This window comes from Syzygium oleosum, unplaced genomic scaffold, assembly GCF_021117445.2.
Source record: "Syzygium oleosum isolate NSW1041296 unplaced genomic scaffold, Sole_v2.1 Sole_v2.15, whole genome shotgun sequence".
In the NCBI taxonomy this organism is placed as follows: Eukaryota; Viridiplantae; Streptophyta; class Magnoliopsida; order Myrtales; family Myrtaceae; genus Syzygium; species Syzygium oleosum.
In genome coordinates this window covers 6,416,154-6,435,959 of record NW_026607499.1, presented here as the reverse complement: position 1 = coordinate 6,435,959, position 19,806 = coordinate 6,416,154, and the positions used below count along the sequence as shown (strand labels likewise).

At 40.0% G+C, this 19,806-nt stretch overlaps 3 protein-coding genes across 4 annotated transcripts; 2 read left to right on the top strand and 1 right to left on the bottom strand.

Moving 5' to 3' along the window:
- Positions 1-3,582: 3,582 nt before the first annotated feature.
- LOC115675373 (brassinosteroid-responsive RING protein 1-like) lies at positions 3,583-4,529 on the top strand. The gene has a single exon (XM_030597993.2). It carries the CDS (start codon positions 3,747-3,749, stop codon positions 4,293-4,295), a length of 549 nt encoding a protein of 182 aa, XP_030453853.1. The 5' UTR covers positions 3,583-3,746; the 3' UTR covers positions 4,296-4,529.
- Positions 4,530-8,651: 4,122 nt separating this feature from the next.
- LOC115675531 (uncharacterized) lies at positions 8,652-12,660 on the bottom strand. The gene is made up of 8 exons (XM_030598243.2): positions 12,357-12,660; positions 12,209-12,230; positions 10,997-11,053; positions 10,834-10,915; positions 9,653-9,748; positions 9,445-9,569; positions 9,332-9,350; positions 8,652-9,233 (listed from the first exon to the last, which is right to left on the bottom strand). The coding sequence occupies exons 1-8, from the start codon at positions 12,454-12,456 to the stop codon at positions 8,961-8,963; spliced, it is 774 nt and encodes a 257-aa protein (XP_030454103.1). The 5' UTR covers positions 12,457-12,660; the 3' UTR covers positions 8,652-8,960.
- Positions 12,661-12,837: 177 nt separating this feature from the next.
- Positions 12,838-14,916, top strand: LOC115675643 (two-component response regulator-like APRR9). 2 transcript variants are annotated; one of them, XM_056318344.1, is made up of 4 exons: positions 12,838-13,519; positions 13,654-13,837; positions 14,014-14,142; positions 14,398-14,916. In XM_056318344.1, exons 1-4 carry the CDS (start codon positions 12,960-12,962, stop codon positions 14,488-14,490), a joined length of 966 nt encoding a protein of 321 aa, XP_056174319.1. In that variant the 5' UTR covers positions 12,838-12,959; the 3' UTR covers positions 14,491-14,916. The 2 variants fall into 2 exon arrangements, with proteins under 2 accessions (XP_056174319.1, XP_030454248.2); XM_030598388.2 differs by having other exon boundaries at positions 12,838-13,526; positions 13,658-13,837.
- The last annotated feature ends 4,890 nt before the right edge of the window (positions 14,917-19,806 follow it).

Here is a 19,806-nt window from a genome sequence, read left to right as displayed (position 1 = left end):
AAAGCTGCGCTTCACAACAAGTAATTGCTGTAATTACTACAGTATGAAGGGGACATGAGAGAGAGGGGGGGGGGGGTAATGTCCAAAATCAAACCATCAAGACCATCTTGATGTGTTAGTTGAACCCCATCAAATTGAATTGGAAAGGGACACTTCTGATGTGCCAAAGACACCAAATATCACCCACCAAGGCCATGACTTACGGTCCTTTACCCCCATTGAATTGTTCCTTCCTTGGGCATGGCTTGTCTAGATGTGTGGGGCTGCCCCCCCTCCCAATTGATTTGATCTGGCGACCTCCATTTGGTGTCCACTTCTCACGTCTAGGACACTTCAATAATAACATTTCAATTGTTTGATCTACCCCTTAGAAGAAGAATCTCCCTCTTTCGGTCCATCTTGATGTGTTAGTTGAACCCCATCAAATTGAATTGGAAAGGGACACTTCTGATGTGCCAAAGACAGCAAATATCACCCACCAAGGCCATGACTTACGGTCCTTTACCCCCATTGAATTGTTCCTTCCTTGGGCATGGCTTGTCTAGATGTGTGGGGCTGCCCCCCCTCCCAATTGATTTGATCTGGCGACCTCCATTTGGTGCCCACTTCTCACGTCTAGGACACTTCAATAATAGCATTTCAATTGTTTGATCTACCCCTTAGAAGAAGAATCTCCGTCTTTCGGTCCCCTCTCATTTATTGCTTTTCCCCCTCACTTTTTTTTTCTTCCTTCCATGACCAAGAGAGCAAACCCTTTCTGACATTTCAGTCTCTTGGGAGAGGTGTACTTTCTCCACCATTAGTACATCTCTTTCAAAAGGATCATCCCAATCTCTTGCGCCATGTTCAGTTGGTCACTATGTTTGACAATTATGGTTGGGGAGAGAAGATTGGAGAGAAAAAATAAGAGAGGAAAAATTGAAGTAAAATTAGAATAAATGGTGATGATTTCCTTCACCTTTGCTCATGCAAAATGAAAGAAAAACAAGAATAGATTAAAACGAGATCAATTGTAGTTAATCTAAAGGGGGTTGGTTGAGTGATCAAGCACATAATTTAGATGTAAGAGATCTGAGATTCAGATCGCATATATTACTCATTCATACTAACCCTTGAGGGTTGCCCCCGACACCAGACGCACATGGATGAGTGTGGCTTGCGTTATGATATAGACGAGTCCGAGCGTTCCAATTATCCGTTCTATCTAACAAAAGAAGTTAGTTAATATATTATAGTATCTTATTGATCTATTTTTTGGAAGAAAAGAAAACCCTCTTTCGTAGAGTAATTATTTCCCAAGGAATTATTTTCACTCAGGCTTCTACCACTTTCTAGCTATTTCCTTTCTTATATTATTAACCAAATGAATGGAAAAAAAAATACACACACATCATTGTCATTATTTCGTCTCACCTTTCTCCACTCGAATCCATCCCAGCGCACCATAAACTAATCCCAACACCACATTCCAATCTAGACGAGATTAATTAGCAACCGAAAGAGCAATGTCATTATAATATAACATCAACATTAACTTCACATACTTGTCCAAAGTCACATGTTTAAGGAGAGAGAAAAAAAAGCGTGGGTCGGCTAGATGTGTACAATATTCTTCATGACAAATGTTAATGATGATTGAAGAGGAGCTTTTCAGTTCTTTAATTCCTTGGTGCTGCTCTGAAGCTTCGAATATATTTTTTCCTAAAACAAAGCTGTTGAATAAAAAATTCTTAGCCAATATTCAAATCTTGCCATGATATGCAATCTTCTTCGTGTTATTAGTTTGTGATATGTTTATGCAGTAAAAAAATTAGGAAAAGACCACGAAGGTTGATGGAAAAAAAAGATAGTTTTGCATAAAATATGGTCGAGCCACACGAGTATTTCGGTTCAAGGGTTTATAATATAACCTTTATCTTTATGAAAAGAAAACCTAGAAAACCACGATGTGCTTTCGAGTATGTCGGATTTGTTAAATGCATTTTTGAGAAATCAATATTTGCGGACATATTCGATTATGTAAAGGGCTTCACGCGATTTACATGTATATGTCGAGATTAGTCTCGGTGACGATTTTGGATTCAGTTATATGCCGTCCGTTTTATTAAAAGGACATTTAAAGAGTTACCTTTGAAAGGACTCTTCGTGTGATTTCACAAATTCAAATGAAAATTCATATGAGTTATACTAAAGTACTCGTTCTTTGCTTCAATTAATAAAGAAAAGGAACCCGCTAATAAACGAATAATAAAATCATTAGTTATCGCTGAACATTTTATACTGATTCAAGGAATTAGTAGAATCGATTAAAAATTCAGGGATGATGCTACACGTCGAGAAAAGTTCGGAGACCACGTGATTGACGAGGACTCGAAAGGCTATAATTTCCAAAATATCGATTGCCCCACAAAGCGCAAAAAAAAGGTTTCAATTCTAAAAGTCGAATTATATCCAATTTCAAACCAAACTACATCCCAAAGTAAAATGACTAGAACCCTCCATCAGGACCCCCACCATTTCCTATTGATATGGATTCGCTAGAGGGACATGCAAGTAGCTGCTGGTCAAGTATCATCTAGAACTCCTTTGAAACTTCAACACCACCATCATTTTTCCCCCGTGTCACGTCATCGCCCCTTCAGGAATGGATATAGATAAGGCCCTTCGTTCTCGAAGCCAAAGCAAAAAATTCACCAACTGGAACCCAACACCAATCCCTTCCTCCGAACTTTTACAAATAAATTTTATAGAATTAACATCACGAAAAACCTCAAATCGATATACATGTAATAATTTTACCTCAAATTATGAGCACCAAAAACCTCAAACTGATACACTTGTGATAAATTTACCCTCAATTTGTTTCCGTTAAGTTTTACTGTCAAATTGCTTTGTTAAATGACACACGACAGTTGACTGATGTGCCATTTTTATATTTTACCCTCCATTTGTCATAGGTGTAACAGTTTGTGAATTTTTTTTGTATTAATTCAATTTAACGGAAACTAAAGGAGGGTAAATTTATCACAAATATACCAGTTTAGGGTTTTTAGTGGTCAAAATATTAGTTTGAAGTAAATTTGTCACAGGTGTACCGATTTAAAATTTTTTGTGATCAAAAAATTAATTTAAAGTAAAATTATCACAGATACATCAGTGTGGGGTTTTTTACGGTATTGACCCAATTTTATATATATACAGCAGAAATTTTAAAAGGAGGACTTTTGAATTTTAACCCATCCGTAAAAAAATGAATTTTGTTAAAAAAATAATGGCATTTCATACATATAACCTGGATGCTAGAAAACGACATGTACGTGGACAAGACACAGCTCAAACAGGCCGCACCTTCACCTCATGTTCCTCTTCACTCTTCCCACTGCAAGAATATATATATATATATATATATATATATATATATATATATATATATATATATATATATATATAAATTATATATATAATATACACGTGAAAAAAAAACAAAAATAATTTATTTATTTTCAAGAAAAGAATCCCATAAAGCAAGACCGGATCCATCTTCCACCTCTCTCTCTATCTCTCTTTCCTGTATATCTCTCTCTCTCTCTCTTCTCTCTCTCTACTTCCTCCACCTCCATCAAGAACACACCCAGAAACCCAGAAGCCGCAAGAAAGAACTCCACTCATTTCGCTCACTCGATCCTCCCATCTCCGATTCTGCTGCTCTCCCACTCGTTTCCGGTTCCAAATTTCGGAGCTTTCTCATGGGTTTCCCCGTGTGCTACAGCGAGCTCCTCCTCCCGAAGCTCCTCCTCGACACCCTCTCCATCTTCACCGCCCTCCGCCGGCTCATCTCCGCCCTCTTCCACCTCGCCGGCCTCCCCGGCTTCCTCGACCCGGAGGGGTCCCGCGACCCGGCGTCCCGTCCCCCCTCCTCCTACGCCCCCTCCTCCGCCGCCTCCGCCGCCGCCTACTCCGGCGAGCCCGCGCCGTCCGTGTCGGCGGCCCTGATGCGGGAGATCCTGCCGGTGGTGAGGTTCGCGGACCTGGTCGACCCCCCGGAGAGCTGCGCCGTCTGCCTGTACGACTTCGAGGGCGGGGACGAGACCCGGCGCCTCGCGAACTGCAGCCACGTGTTCCACCGGAGCTGCCTGGACCGGTGGATGGGGTACGACCAGATGACGTGCCCGCTCTGCCGGACGACGCTGGTGCCGGACGACGTGGTCGGCGCCATCAACGAGCGGCTGTGGGCGGCGTCGTTCGTGCCGGAGTTCCACGGCTTCGAAGAGTATGCCCACATCACTGGTTTATAGTAACAAAAAGGACGGCCAAGTTTTGATTTTTATTTCTCGAATCTCTGCTTTTTTTTCTTCTTTTTCTTTTTTTTTTTGGGGTTGGAGGGGGTTGGATTGATCTTTTGTATATAGGTGGAAAATCGATCGACCGACCCCAAAAAAAGGGTAAAAAATATGTCGAAAAAGTGAAAAATTAATTCGCACGAATTTTGTATATTTTACTTGCGGGAAATTGATCAAATCTTGGCACCACATTTTTTTGAGCCAATAATGTCAATTGCATCCAATAAATTTCCCATCTACTAATTACTTGATTTAAAAGAAAAGAATCCCATTTTTTTTTGTGAGCATTGGTTCTTAATTTATTCTATTTAAATCATTGCAAATTTTGTTTCTCTGAGCTCTGCATGGAGTAGCTTTGGTGCCTTTGATCTTGATTATATTGATAGTAATATTTAAATCTTGCTGAAAATAATAATAATAATAATAATGCTTGCGGCTTTGGCTCCTTTTAGTTTTGGTTTTTGGGGGCATCTGCATTGTCGATTCGGCTACGATTTGCGCCAATAATTTGTCGTCGAGAAGACGGGAAAATGTCGGTTTGGATTTTTCTTTTCTCTTCTTTTCTTTGACGAACAAAATCTGTGCGTGAATTATTGCTAATTATTGCTCTTTTTTGGCCCCCTTTTTATTTTCAGATTTAATCATCGTTTCTCACTTTTTTTATTTTGAGAGGTGCATTGAAAGCTTTGCGCGTTTTGTGGCAATTCTCGCGATCTCATCCGGTCCCAAATTGCATCTTTTCTTTTCTTTTTTTCCTCTCTCTTTTCTTTTGCTTTTTCCGCTTTTGGATTGGGTCCGAGCAAGCAGCTCGATCTTGATTAGTGTGCATAACCATTGCAATATCTAGTCATTACCCAATAATTATATTCGCTTATAAACAAAAATTCAGAGGATTTCTTATCTTAATAACATCCTAATTGTAAGGGGGAAAAGAAGATATAGCAAAGATGGTGAATGAAAACTTGAGGTAGGATGGATAATCAAAGTTAATGCGTGGGAGATTATCATTAAACCCTAAATATCCTTGTTATTCTTTAATTGTTGAAACTATCCATTATCAAGATTTCTCAAACTGCTGTGCAGTGTGCACACCCTTCAGGCGTGCCACTAATAAGTGCGTTTAGATGATTTTTTCAGAAGAAAATCCGTTTGATCAAAAAGTGCGCAATTTGAAAAAACCGTTCTTAAAAATTAAGAAATTAAAAGCCGTTATATCACTTCTCCTAATTTAAAGAAGCGAAAACTAAATAAAAGGGTCGAACTCTATCTTGCGGATCCTAACCATTGGAAAGCTGACAAGAAATTATCTAAATTTTTGTTTTTTCTTTGTCTCACTCCTATGTACTATGTATATGTGTGCACGGTGCTCACGAAGATCGAACTTCGAACCCGATACTCTTCGACCCCATCCCTCAATTCCCTTACTAGCAGGGCCGCATCTCCGTTGGCAAATTTTTTGTTGAATAATGCGAATAACGAAGCAATAATTTGTTTTTAATAGTCGAGGAGGGAAATAATTTTGGCTAAGCATAAATATAGAGCGGCTGGCTGGATAGGCTTGAGGAAGTTTCATTGGGTACCATGAAGACATTGAAAAGAGCATGGTCATACAATTGATTAGGTACCAAGTGGCATGTCAATCCGATTATTGCGTGTAAGTGTTTCTATTTTCGGCTGAAGATTGAGCCCACACGGTTTGCTCTTTGCTCATTCGCATTGATGCTTACCCATCAATTGCACCTAACCCTTCTAGATAAATTTCAAGTTTTTTTTATTTATATTTCCATTGGAATTTTTTATAAAAATGAAAACCAGCTGCTATTTTAATCCTTAGTGCTGAGTCCCACTGTCTCAAAAGCGCAAGAGAGAAAAGGCTATATCCTCTATTTTGATTTTCTTTTTCTAATGGACTAAAAAGAAAGGCTTTTATAATTTTTTTTAGTGAGATTGGGGCCACTATCGCTTTAAAAATTAAATCATGCCCTTTTTCTCATTTTCTGTGACCTTTTTTGCTCTTTTTTTTTATTTTGAATGGGTGTTTTGTAATGTTGTAGCTTTTCAAATCAAATTGTTCTCTACGTCTTTCATTAAAATTATTTTGGAATTATATAGAAGAAACTCGATTTTAATCTCGGATTTTCACACGCTTTTTAATGCGAAAGTGTAATTTTCGAGTCGATCAAATCAATTTTTTTGGAAGTCCCTTTAAAAATGGTTCTCGCTAACAAGAAGTCGAAACGTGAATGAAAAGCCGAAGTCGAAGGTGGGAGTGGTATGAAAAGAGCACCTCGCACGTGCCCTTCTCTTATTGATCAGACATTCGAAATGCATCGGTCGGCGAGGTTGTCCGCACATAACAATCGCTCTCATTTCAATCGGAATCCAATGAATGCTTAGATCATCCAACATATCTATTGGATCGCAGGCATTTTATGGCAATATTTATTCGAACATTTCCCTCTCTCAAAACCCTAGAGCACGGCGTATAAATTATGAACATCGAAAGAGACGGCCTAATATTTTGAACCATAACACGTTTGCCTGTTTGCTTGGCCACGACATCGCGACACTGACTGGCTGAGGAACACTTTATCGTAAAATACAAAACTTTTTCCCATGTAATTAAAATGGTTTCCTGAGTCAAACGAGCGAGTTCTCGCGTTGACAAGGATAATTTGGTCAAGAGGGATTAGATCTCAATTAACATTCAAAACCCTGTTGCTTTTATCACTAATTTGTAGCATATAAACTCAAATTTGCCATCTCTTTTTCTTTGTGGGATGTAAACTCAAAAAGGGCTTTGGACCCATTTTGCCAATTTATGAGAAAATAATAAGTCATTATCCCATTCTTCAAATTACTATTATAATTATTATTTATGTTTTTTGTGCAATTTTTAAAGCTCAAGAACGGCAATAGAGTACAAAAGGAGCTGAGAAGCGTGTCTAGAATTGAGTACCATCCTCCTCAACCACTAAGAACAATCAATGAACATTAGTCACTTTTAATTGTCAAAACACGCAACGCGATAATGACCACTTCCACGAGCGTTTCCCTTAAGCCTGCTTTAATTATTTTTAACAGCTTCCATTTTAAAAAAATAAAGAAAAATTCAACCAATCTGCCTAATTGTTTGGGATGTCTATCTTGACAATCTTAAAGAAAACAAAATGTTACGCAGACGGCGAATATGAGCAGCTTGAGACAACTTTTGTACAACCACTGATATGATGAAATCAATAGGATAGTTGTGGACGCCAGCTTACTTGGCTAGACCAGATTTTTGTTTTGGTAGATTAGGACTTGAAATTATTTAATTTTCTGCAACCACTTTATCATATTTTATTTTTATTGCCGGTGTCGGGCCGGTTCTTCATCGGGGCAAATCTAAGATCAAATCCGAACCCAATCAAAGTCGGATTCAATCACTAAACTTGTCGTTCCGGTCTGATAATGTAAGCACACATGGCCAAGGGCCTTTTGCAATCCAGAACAGGAAAAAAACCACTGACTAGGGGACCATGTAAAGACATAGACGGCCGACATGCGTGGCAGGGCGGCCAGAAATTGAGATGGCACCGAGAACATCGGAGATGGGAAGACCGGAAAGGATCCGAGAATCTGTGTGGCAGTTCCTAAGTTGTAGCCATGGCTATGTGATCATGGCAAATAAACAGTACAGTGACCATTCCTAGCTTTATGAGAGGCGAGGCATCTCAGTTTAAATCTTTCTTGTCAATCTCACTTCCATTTGGGACACTTTTCCTTCCAACGATTCATCTTGCACTTCACAACACAAGTACAATACTGCAATCCTTAGCTTTCGCGGTAGCAATTAGTCTAGCAAACATAGATACGAACTGAGTCCTCGGGTTAGAAACGAAAGTCTAAAAACTTTGGGACCTGAATAACATCACAAAAATTACTATGTAACCGAATCGCGCTATCAGGAGCCGACACATTCATTCATCAAGATGGGCAATGTCCTCCCTAATCATTCATTGATGTAACATGGGTAATGTAATGTAGCATTGCATGCCAGAATTTCGAACTAGATGTGCAAGTGAAATAGTTTTCTTTTTCCAACTAGATAGGAATTCACGGAGTCGCATCGTTTTCGATTGAACCGATTTCAGATTAGATCGACTTTTTGAAGCAGCATCTAAACTACCAGCACCAGAAAAATTAAGCAAACAGATCAGCGGAAACAAAGAGGTTAATAGAGCCACACTTAATGAAGCAACACATGAATCATGTAAATTTAACAGAACAGAGGGCGACGGAAAGATCGGCAAGACAATCACACCAGAATTTGCAAGTGATGAAATAATAGATCATATGTTCAAATATAGTCAAGGGGTACTTTTAATGGACATATTATGGTTCATAGACGGACAAGAAGAAAAGGCATTCAGATAACAAGTCCGAACAAGATGAAACAGCAAAAACCACGCAATCCTGTGTATATACCGCTGCATTAAGAGGCCACAAGAAAGCAATGCTGAAACAAAATACCCGCACCAAGTATACACTTGTCTACCCAACCGTAGTGCACATGACTCACAGCGACATGAGAACATCAGCGAAACTGTATATCAATGTTTAAGGCAGAGAAATGGATCACTTTGGATAGCCGGCAGGTGGATAGCCAGCAGGCGGATACCCAGGCGGAGGATAACCAGCGGGAGGATAACCTGCGGGAGGATAATTAGGAGCGGGATAGCCCTGAGTGGGAGGTGGATAGCTGTAAGCCTGCAGTGGCGGCGGAGGTGGATAGCCGGCTGAGGGAGGAATAGGCTGATCAATGCGGGACATCTGCTGAACAGGAGGCACGGCCATGGGTCGGTCACCAAACAGGCCGTCTCGTTTGTCCATCTCAACCTTGTGTTGTGTCTGAATATGAATGAACCAATTAGCAACAAGAAATAGTACCGTTGATCGAGGAAATAAGAACATCAAAGTGAGATTTTCTTATCTTTCAGTTTCAATACCTGCATGCAAGCACAGACCCTACCAAAGGGAAAAAAAATCGCAAGTCAGATGCTTTGAAGTTTTGATCTGATTAGAAAAAAAGTCCAAGAGGAAAAAGGAGAAAGAGACGCACGTGCAATAAACCATATCAGACAACAAGTTTAGCAACTGAGAAGCCTCTGAAATTTCTTCACTCCCAACTATCATAGCAACTATTGAGAATATACAGGCAAGTTGTTGGAGGCAGAACATAAAGCCCTGAAATCAAGGTAAGATATGCAAAGTCAGCATATTGACATGATTTGCATACAGTGTATAGAGAGCGGGAGGGGAGGATGTACAATGATACAGTTGTCACATTGTGTAGTCTGTATGTTGAACTCATCTTGCAACAAAAAGCGAGTGGAGGCCACCGAATTTCCGAAGCAGAGAAAAACCTGGATTCAGTAACAAAGAATGGTAAGATAATTACGACACCATGCTTATCATATTTATGTATACTTGACCACTAGCTAATTTTAATGGAAAAGCTCCGACTATGACCCATAATCTGAAGCCTTCTAGCGTTCATCAGTAAGATGACATAGAAAGCACATCGCGAGGTGCAAATATATCAAAGAAAGTGCCAAAACAACAGACCACTTCTATAAAACCAACATCCAACTATATATTACATCCCTACTGCAGATATATAAGATCTTATTGGACCAATGTTCCTTTTTACATTCTCACGTCAAACACAAGATGTGACTGCATCAGCTTTTCACACTGTGAACAGCATTTTAGTGGGTAGCACCAACAAAAGGCAAAGAAGATGGGCTGCGATACTTGCAGATGCCTTCAACAAATGGATACAAAATCATTTGCAGAAGGTGAGTCTTTTCATTGCATGAGCTCATACCATAAAGTTTGCATTTTGAATGAGCGAGCAAGCAGCCAGAGGGAGGGCACTGTTACAAGACAAATGAAGGCTCTAGCAATCCCAAAATACGGCTACTAATGGCAAGCCCCTGTTTTTTTTTTTTTTTGTTTCATCGGGTATAAAATACTCCTCTCTCAATGAAATTAGCCTTAGATAATGAAGTAGCCATATCCAAAACTTAATAGGTCGAGTAATGGCGTTATCTAGACAAAACATCTACAAGTCCCAGAAAATTTCAGACACTAATAAACATAACAAGCGCGCAATTCATTTCTTTCTCTCCCCGTCCTTGCCTAGCAAAAGATAGAAAAAATGGACCTGACCATCTGCTCTCGCTGGTTCCACATAAGTTATGTAGATCCAGTGGTCAAGCAGGGTCCGGGTAACAACCACCGTGGAAGTAGTAATTGAACACTATCCCAGAGTTTAACTCTTTACAGAGCAAGATCGACAATTGACAACAGAAGACCCTCAGAACAATAAGTTTACACAAGCTAGAAAATGAAGCTTACAAGACCCAATGTAGAGCTTTTATCAGTTTAGTTGGATCTCTTACAGGTTATTGTTAGCATAATCTAAACTATCAGATAAGATCCATACCTCAGTGCAGAGACAAAACTCGGGGCATCGACTCTCTCCACATCTACCACTACATGGCATGTAACCAGCACAACAGACATACCTAAAGCAAACAAGAGGAATTTATCATCCATGAAAAAGGCCATATCTATTTGAATAAGACTTTTGAGAACCAGAGCGTTACCTCGACATGTCATTGTAAAGGGCTCTTTTACGGAGCAAGTATGAAGCACATGGTGCACTACAACGAAATTAATTTGTTAGAAGACCAAAAGATGATACTCCAAAAACAAAGTGCTATGGCTACGGACATTCAATTGATGATACAGTATCAAAACATATATATGGTGAGACAAAAGTTGGTGGAAGGAATAGAACATGACAGCTACAAGTTTCACTTACAAAGCCAACACCGAGCAAGACAAACGTTAGCTTTAAAGTGATATCCTCGCTTGAAGAAGTTGACCATCAATCCACTCAAAAGAAAAACAAGAAGTGCAAATCTACCGATGATATCATCATACTAAAGGTTCTGGTGTTAAACCAAATTCAAGTCAACCGAAAGGAAAAGCAGCCAAGGAACCACTTAATTGGGCAGTGTAGCGAATAACCCCAAGGAATCACCAAGTACATAGCATGAGAAGGAAATTTAGCCCTGAGGTAATGCGGCAAGCACAATAAACATCAATTACTTGAAACAACACGTTATAAAATTTCGACAGAGCTTCATTAAGTAATCAACTGAGACTCCAATTTTCATAATATCTCCTCAGTTATATATATGACCAGACACATGACGAAGCAGTTTTGTCACCTAGAACTTTGTGTTATTAAAAGATCAGTGTAACCGCTCATTGCGAGAGAAGACACAATCCTATGAGTCAAATTTAAGGTCTAAACCGAGTAAGATCCACATTAGTCTTGGTTGATCAAATCATGCGTGAAACAGAAGTGGACCAGCATCATAGAGGGAAAGGGCAAATAGAAACAGCAACAAACAAAATCAAAGGCATGACAGGTGATCACGATTCAGTTCCAATGTTCTAGGCTGCATGAGCATCCCCCTGGAAAGGCAAGAGACGCATTAAAGTCGACGCCTGACAAGTCAACGCATCTTCAACCATGCCCACAAAAATGAATAAACTGCCACGCAATAAAAACAAACTGCGAGTACCCAAATATTTAAGCCTTCAAATATTAAATCCACGCCTTCGTCTAGCTTGAAATTTCGGTGAAATAGACAATCATCACTAATTCAACACAGTAAAGCAAGCACATGAGAACAATAACCCCTAAAATTCACATGATCAACAAGCTCATCACAAAATCGAGATTACTCAGATCCAGATCTGCAGCCCACAGGCACACAGAGAAATCAAAGATCCAGGCTACTCACCACCAAAAGGCAAAGCAGCAATCTGCATTCACAAAACAAGCACAGCCGCCCCAAAACACCAAAATCGTCAGGCTAAGGAAAAAATTTCACAACACCAAAAAAAAAAAAAAATCAAAGACATAGAAAGTCAAAATTTTGCGATGCTCACAGCCAGTATCAGCTTGAATGGTGTGCATCAGATCAGTGTGCCACAGGTTCCGGTAGCTTTGCCGGACCTGCAGCTTGTCCATGTACTCCTGAGACGGCATGACTTCTGGCGGAAACTCAAACGCTAATCAAGAATCTTGCTGCTTCTATGCAGAGACTCAAGGAGAAGCTGCAAATCGATTTCCAAGAGAGATGAATTCGGAGATGGGTATGGACAGAGACCACAGGTCGTCCCTCGTTCTGTTCAAATCGGCTTGCTTTATCTCCCCGAGAAAACCAATAGAATATGCACGCGGCTTGGAAGAGGAGACCCACTTGGGAAAAACTTTACGCTGGGTTGGCACTCCAAAGTCAAAGGGCGTCTTTGCAATTGACTTTGCCGAGGGGCGCTTCCTGGAAAACACGAAGAATACGAGGGACCAATCAGAAAATATGGGTCTTATATATTGCGAAGCGCAAGTGCATTGGTCTCTGCTACTCGCGTCGCTGGTTTTGAAATTCTTACACAGAGACCCGGCAAAAGCCGAAGGCAAAAAGATCGTCTTTTGCCCTTGCTGTTTCTTCACTGAATTCTGAGAAAGTTCTCGTTTTGAGTTTCGTTTCGATGTCATCGCCATATGATCTCCATGCCTGCGATGCAGAGCTGCAGTTCCTGTCTGACCCGCTCTTCCCTTTCACCGACACTGACTCGCCCATTGACATCCTCCAGTCCATCTTGGACACCCAAAACCCACTCGATGAATCGCCTGATGACCACCCTCTTCACCAACTCTCCTGCTCTTTCTCCTCATCTTCACCTCCATCTCACCAGCTCGGAAGCTTGAGCCTTTATCAGGCAAACCAGCTTCGGCCGGTGCCGAATGGTTCCAATATGTCCAATGGGGTTCAGATTCTTGGCGGTTATGAGGTCAAGAGCGAGGAACCCCAGTTGGGTTACGAGACCTACCCAATTCTTGCTCATAGTTACGGTGGGCCCGAGAATGTGGCCAAGTACTTGCAGAGGAACTATAGCAGCAACTCTGTGGATGGGAGGTCTGCCCCGTTTCATCAGCCCCTGTTCGATGCTGTCCTGGAGTCTCCGGAATTCCAGTACCACCACGCCTTGAGCTCGCCTGAGCATTGCCTGTTGGATGGTCAAATCAGGAGGGTGTGTAGCACAGGAGACTTGCAGGTATAATTCCTCGATTTTGTCAAAGAAAATTTAAGCTATTCTGTCCTTTCGGTGTTCAGCTCGCACAAGATCATTCCTTTCTCTTTAAATCACGATCTTGAAGAAGAATCTACAATTTGTTGCTTACCCAGCGGAGCACTGGAACGCCCCAATCCACACCACGATCCTTCTCGAGCCCTCTGGCCACAGAGAGCTCCTTCACTGTGGAAGCAAATGCCAAAGTGAGACGTTACAGTGCAGAAGAAAGGAAGGAGAGGATCCTCAAGTACAGAGCCAAACGCACCCAGAGAAACTTCAACAAGACGATCAAGGTAAAACATCAATCCCCCATAATCAAGAAACGAGAAACGGCCCATTTCTTATTTCATCTTCCTTTACATGCTTATTGATTTCTTTTAACATAAGACTTCCGACGTGTCCCAACTGAACTCTGAATGCGGCTGCTTTTTTCCCTTCTGTCTGGCTGGTGAAATTGACGATGCGACAGTACGCATGCCGCAAGACGCTAGCCGACAACAGACCGCGCATACGTGGCAGATTCGCACGTAACGACGAAGCTGGCGATGTTCCCAAGGCGGCATCCTCTGCTAGAGATGATGACGATGATGAGTTCTGGGTAAAGTTTCTCCTCCTCTCTTTTTTCATCTTTTGCCCCTTCAAAAACTCGTCGTTTACCCGTTCGCAAGCGTATTCACTCGGACGTATTATGCGTCTTCGTTTGGTGATTCACAACGAATGCTTGCGACGATTCAGGCGTGTCAACTTGAAGTTCGAATTTGAGCTCATGTTAGACTGTCAAAACTTTGCTCTGTTTCCAGCTTAAGTTTGAGCTCTCATTTGATCAAGATTTTGTGGTTTTTCACGATGGTAGATGACTTTGCATGAGGAGGAGCAGTATGGAGGAAGAGCAGGTCCGTTTTTCACCACGTACAGTCAACCACAGTTCCAATATTACGGGTACTGACGAAGGATCGAAGGTCCACGACGAAATGACCAATCGTCGGATCATGTGGACTCTACGTGTCTAAATTCATCAATCGGGACTCCAAGTAATACCCGGAAAAAAAGCGCTAATGTAAGTCGCACCTAGTCGGAATCGATGCTTCGGTACAGGAACTCGGAATCATGGAAAAGCCCTCTAGATCAGGAAGAGATCTGTGGGTGCTTTTTAAGAATAAAGAGACAGCAAGTGTCCTAGGTGATGAGAGGTAAAACTTGCAGTTGGTAGTTATTAACAAAGAGTAGCAGTTGTCATATTCTGTCGACCCTTTATCATTTTTTTTCTCTTCTTCTGTGTTTTTTTCTGTTGGGTCGTCAGATTTTTGGTTATTTGATCCTTTGGTTTGTATATACATAGTGGCATGAACAATAATGACGTCATCATTTGGCATCCGGTCTCTCTTGTGGATATGCGAATCTTTGAACCTGACAAAGTACTTCCCGAGTGGTGGCCTTTTGCCAGATTGTTCGATCATTTGTTTCCATTGGTAATTTGTCATTTTGGGAAAAATCCAATTTGCAAGAGTCGAGCATAGTTGACAGCCTCACTTGCTGATCGTAAAAGATGAATCTTACTCGGACCGTGCATGCCCTAGAGTTCTATCTTGTGCTGAGAAGTTAGGAATGTCGTCGCTCTCGATAGCTTATGCCAGGTCCGACATAGGTAGCATCGCGAGATGGTTAGTCGTGTCGCTGAAATCATTGTTAAGTAGACAGACGAGGTAAAAAGAGTAGGTGATTTCAAATGCCACTAACAGTATGCAAATCATTCAAGGTCCGGGCCACCTGCATATATCGAAGATGTGGACTCGACGTTTCATGAGTTTTCCGACAGTTAATTCTCTGTGCATGTTTATAATAAATAGAATAAATATCAAAGAGAGTGTTTTGAGAATCGATCCACAAAATAAACTTTCTGGACGATAATATACGATAAATAATTGAGGTCGTGACCTAGGGAAAGTATGTGCTTATGAATGTTACTTTGTGCTCTCTCTCTCTCTCTCTCTCTCTCTCTCTCTCTCTCTCTCTCTCTCTCTCTCTCTCTCTCTCTCTCTCTCTCTCTCTCTCTCTCATACATTGCGGCACTTAATTCTTATTCAAGGTAGTCATGAACCGAAAACGCAAGGTTATTAGTAGTTTGATGAATGCATGCACAACCCGTCGATCTTATATAATCAAATTCTAAAGCAAATAGATGTTGCCACATTACTCGTATTTACATTATGTTGCATTTTACAAGCTATAATGGTTCGTTATCCGGGGTTACTTTTGCTCATTTTTAGAGCATCGAATGAAACTGACTCAATATACCAGCATAATGCATCGAACTAGATGTCTTGACCGTCACGAGCCATCGCTACCACGAAATGGCCTATGTATCGACCTACCTAACTTTATTAATATACGGGCGACATTCGCGTAATACCCGTGATTCCGAGCTCGTGTAGTGTCTCGTTATTATGACTATGGTTCTTCTTTTTTTCCAATGAAAATAATCGTTCATGAAAGTGTCGAAATGAAGCTTCGTGTGAGTGCCCCGATTCAAAAGGCCAATGAGCAAACCGTCCCGTGTTTTACCATTTTGGATTTCTTACTTCTTTCGCCCGCCCCTTTCTTTCACGTCTCAAAAGACAAATCGAGGAATCTACTTTTCAACAATTTGGAAGCCCACTTGCCATTCCTCGCGTACGAAGGCATAAACGATGGCCGCCTCCCATTCAACGACAGAAATCATTTCGAGGAGCCATTATTGCTTCAATTCCCTTGAAGCTACAAGCCACCAACTTGCTGATTAAGTCTTTGCTTCGCCATAAAGATCTCGCACCACTTATTTACGGGGTTCGAGTGCTTTTTATTTACGCGCAATCTCCCTTAACCAATCGATCTAAACTTTTTGGATTGGATATTAAAACACTTTCCAATCCTAAGAGTTCGAATAATATTTCGTCACATATATTGTAGTAGATACTTTGTAATAATGCGAGACGGTTACGTGAAGACGGGTTTAACAAAATATGCATAAATTTATTATCATAAGTCGCGGCTTATGTCTACTATCTCATTACGGGATATATATATATAGAGAGAGAGAGAGAGAGACTTATGTCTACTACCTCATGACAGGATATCGAGAGAGAGAGAGAGATCCGAGCTTATTAACATAATCAATTCGACTTTATTCTGATCAAAAGTTTAAGCGTTACGGTTACGGCCAATCGGACAAAAAAAACCTACTTATGTCAATTGCTCTTCTAACTCCAAATATCTTATGCGGATCCGTCGCACTATAGCCCCGTACAAAGATTATTCTGCATCCAACATAAGAAGAACATAGATGCCGTGTAGTTTCATCTAAATGTACAGATAAATGGTCAAAAGCATTCATCAGGAAATCGACTTTGTCCCATTAAATTCGGCCAATAAAGGTATACGTTATGCCATGTTTTAGATGAACATTTGTGACAAGACAAGCAGCAACAGCAGCAGACACGAGAATATAATCAAGAACAAAATTTAAACCTTTCCTTGCGGGAATCGTTGCGAGAGTTAAACCGGGTTGTTCCTCTCCAACATCTGGCCAAGGAGACAGATGCTTTTTGATAATCAAGCTTCCAATCACATCTGATTAAATTATTACCAAAGGGAGAAGGGAACACAGGAAAAAGAAGACCATGTTTAAATTATATTAATCCCAAACAGTCATCGTCTTCCTTAAGCTTGGCATCTTCATATTCATGCTTTGACCACCTCCTTTAGGAAAAATTGCTTATAATTTGTTCATTGAAAGGACCCCAGTAACACAATTTGAATTAAGCTAAACTGAAAAGTGGCTAGCTTCCCTGTTTAGATTGGTAGCTCACAATTTGAAGATACAATTGACCGAATCTCGTCGAATTTATAATATTTTTCTGGAGTGATTGTAGCGTACACCGTTAATCTGCCGGTTTATAAAAATATTTCCATGAGTAACCTTATCAATCCTTGCTGATGATTAGTGAGAGAGTGGGTATATAGTTAAAACCCTCAAATCCATGGAGGATGAAAATCACTTGTTTGAATTTTTAATTACACTAGTTGTGTATGCTCTAGTTTTCTTTTTTAAAAACCCTCAAATAAATGGAGGATAAAAACCACTTGTTTAAATTTTTCTTTATGCTAATAGTGTATGCTTTAGTTTTCTTTCTTTACACTCATTATTATGATGTCGATAGCAAGATCTTAATATTTCATCATTTGTAAATTTCATATTTCATACTATGCATGAATTGATACATCTTTTTTCTTCTTAACCGATTTTGTTCCTGAACTTTCTTGCACTCGTGAGCAAAATTCATTTAAAGATATAATTCCGTGATTGTTCGGGAAAGTTGGTGAGAACTAGCTTAAAATGAGCCATGTCGTACTCCATCTCTGTCTGGAGTCTATATAATAAATCTTTTTATTAGCAGGTTACGTAAATGGAAATCACCCGCATCGAAAACTATATCGAACGTTATGATCGAGAGATTGAAAGTCCTTAGTGTTGTTTTTATTGTTCCCTTATCGATGTAGAAATATGCAACCAAAAAAGAAAATAAAAGCAGCATAACTTTGGTACAGAATATGGATGATTTGGAAGGGACCATGATTAGTAAATAATCTAATGCAATTAACACCCTATTGTTTGTTTTCTCATCAATCTCACACCGTTTTCTCTTCAGGTATAGGTCATGCTGACAGAACGACGTGACCAATCACTTCTTATGTCCATTTTTCCTCCACTAATCTCCTTGTGATTTTTGCTTGATCATGATGGAGAAATCAGCTTCCTGCCGTGATTAAAATTTGTGAAGGAGAGAGAACCGCAGGCCGACGCCTCAATGGGAAGCGCAGTAAAGAAAAGGATTCTTATTATATTCGATCAGTTCTGCACATATATAAACAAGTAATGATTCCAAACAACACTTTTGACCAAACATCATGCAATAAACAATGACCAGCCATTTTCAATACCCATCACTGCACCGATATAGATTATGAAATGATTAGCCCGTACCCCGTAGGCGTATTCCATAGATTCCCGAGAAAAGAATTTTCCCGGGAAAAAGAACCCCCAAAAAAAAGTGGCTGAGAAAAAGAAAAGTTGCTTGCTTAGTTGCTTGTATGTAAATGTCCCTTTGTTCAGTCCAAGAGAAACGGGTTCTTTGCTAGTACTTGAAAAAAAATTCGACCCATATTTTGATTAGCCAAAACCCCCATAAGGGCTTCCACGGCCTATCCGTTGATATATAGGGACAGCGGGCTTCACGGATGCGTTTCTTATTTCAAAGTGCTAGTATCCGCATGTCCTGCGGCCCCAATTCCCTCATAATCTTTATCTTCTCAGAAATGAAGGAATACCCTATAAAAGTTTTACATCCCGTAAATCCCGAGATCCGAGACGAAGCCTTTTAGGGACATGCATAGGTCCAAAATGTCCCTCTGTTCGGTCCAAGATAAAGGGGTTCTTTGCTAGTATGTGAAAAAATTCGACATGATATTATTATTCTTGGCTGATTTTCGATTGGAAGATGATAATATTATTATTAAATATAATCGAGTGCACGAATGGTATATGATTAGCTGGTGACTCGGCGCTGCATTAGTGATAAAGATGTCATTGCAGCAGACAAGAACTACAGCCCTTTGTCCCTGGTGATTAAAATGTTAATTTAAGGACAAACACGAGAAAAGCATAAATCATGAAAGGAAGGAAAATTCGTGGAATAATAAGAAAGCAAAAAGGGTTCTGTTGACAGGCCTTTTGGACTCTCTTTTTATTTATTTATTTGTTTCTTTCTTTATTAATTTTTAGGTAAAGTTGGATGTTGTTTCTTTTGCTGGGAGAAAAAAAAATTGGATATTTAATGTTGTTTAAAATAAAAACAGCTGAAAAGCACGCTCCTTTAAGCCTGGACTAACCGGCTGCTTGGAAAATTAGCACCTTTAAGATTGCTCCCTTTATATTTATTCGATTATTTGCTAAAATCAGGCAGAGACACAAATATTCTCCCAAAAAAAGTTCCATTTATAAAAGAAATAGATTTTTTTTTAAAAAGCTCCATTTATAAAAGATATAAATTTCTAAGCGAATGTTTAAACAATTCAACCCGTCATGTTGAGAGACCATTGTTTAAACATGCCATGATATATCAAACCTCACAACTTATTAAAGAACTTATGATGTTGTAAGCTCTTCATGGAGGCAATGCTGTTAATAATTTAATTAGCATATTTCTAATGTTCATCGAGTAAAAAC

Coding starts and splice junctions, on each gene's coding strand:
- LOC115675373 (XM_030597993.2), top strand. CDS start 3,747: ATGGGTTTCCCCGTGTGCTACAGCGAGCTCCTCCTCCCGAAGCTCCTC.
- LOC115675531 (XM_030598243.2), bottom strand. CDS start 12,456: ATGCCGTCTCAGGAGTACATGGACAAGCTGCAGGTCCGGCAAAGCTAC. Junction 12,231..12,356: donor CATTCAAGCTGATACTGGCT/GTGAGCATCGCA, acceptor TTGTGAATGCAG/ATTGCTGCTTTGCCTTTTGG. Junction 10,916..10,996: donor CTTTACAATGACATGTCGAG/GTAACGCTCTGG, acceptor TGTTTGCTTTAG/GTATGTCTGTTGTGCTGGTT.
- LOC115675643 (XM_030598388.2), top strand. CDS start 12,960: ATGTCATCGCCATATGATCTCCATGCCTGCGATGCAGAGCTGCAGTTC. Junction 13,527..13,657: donor GTAGCACAGGAGACTTGCAG/GTATAATTCCTC, acceptor TTGCTTACCCAG/CGGAGCACTGGAACGCCCCA. Junction 14,143..14,397: donor ATGACGATGATGAGTTCTGG/GTAAAGTTTCTC, acceptor TCACGATGGTAG/ATGACTTTGCATGAGGAGGA.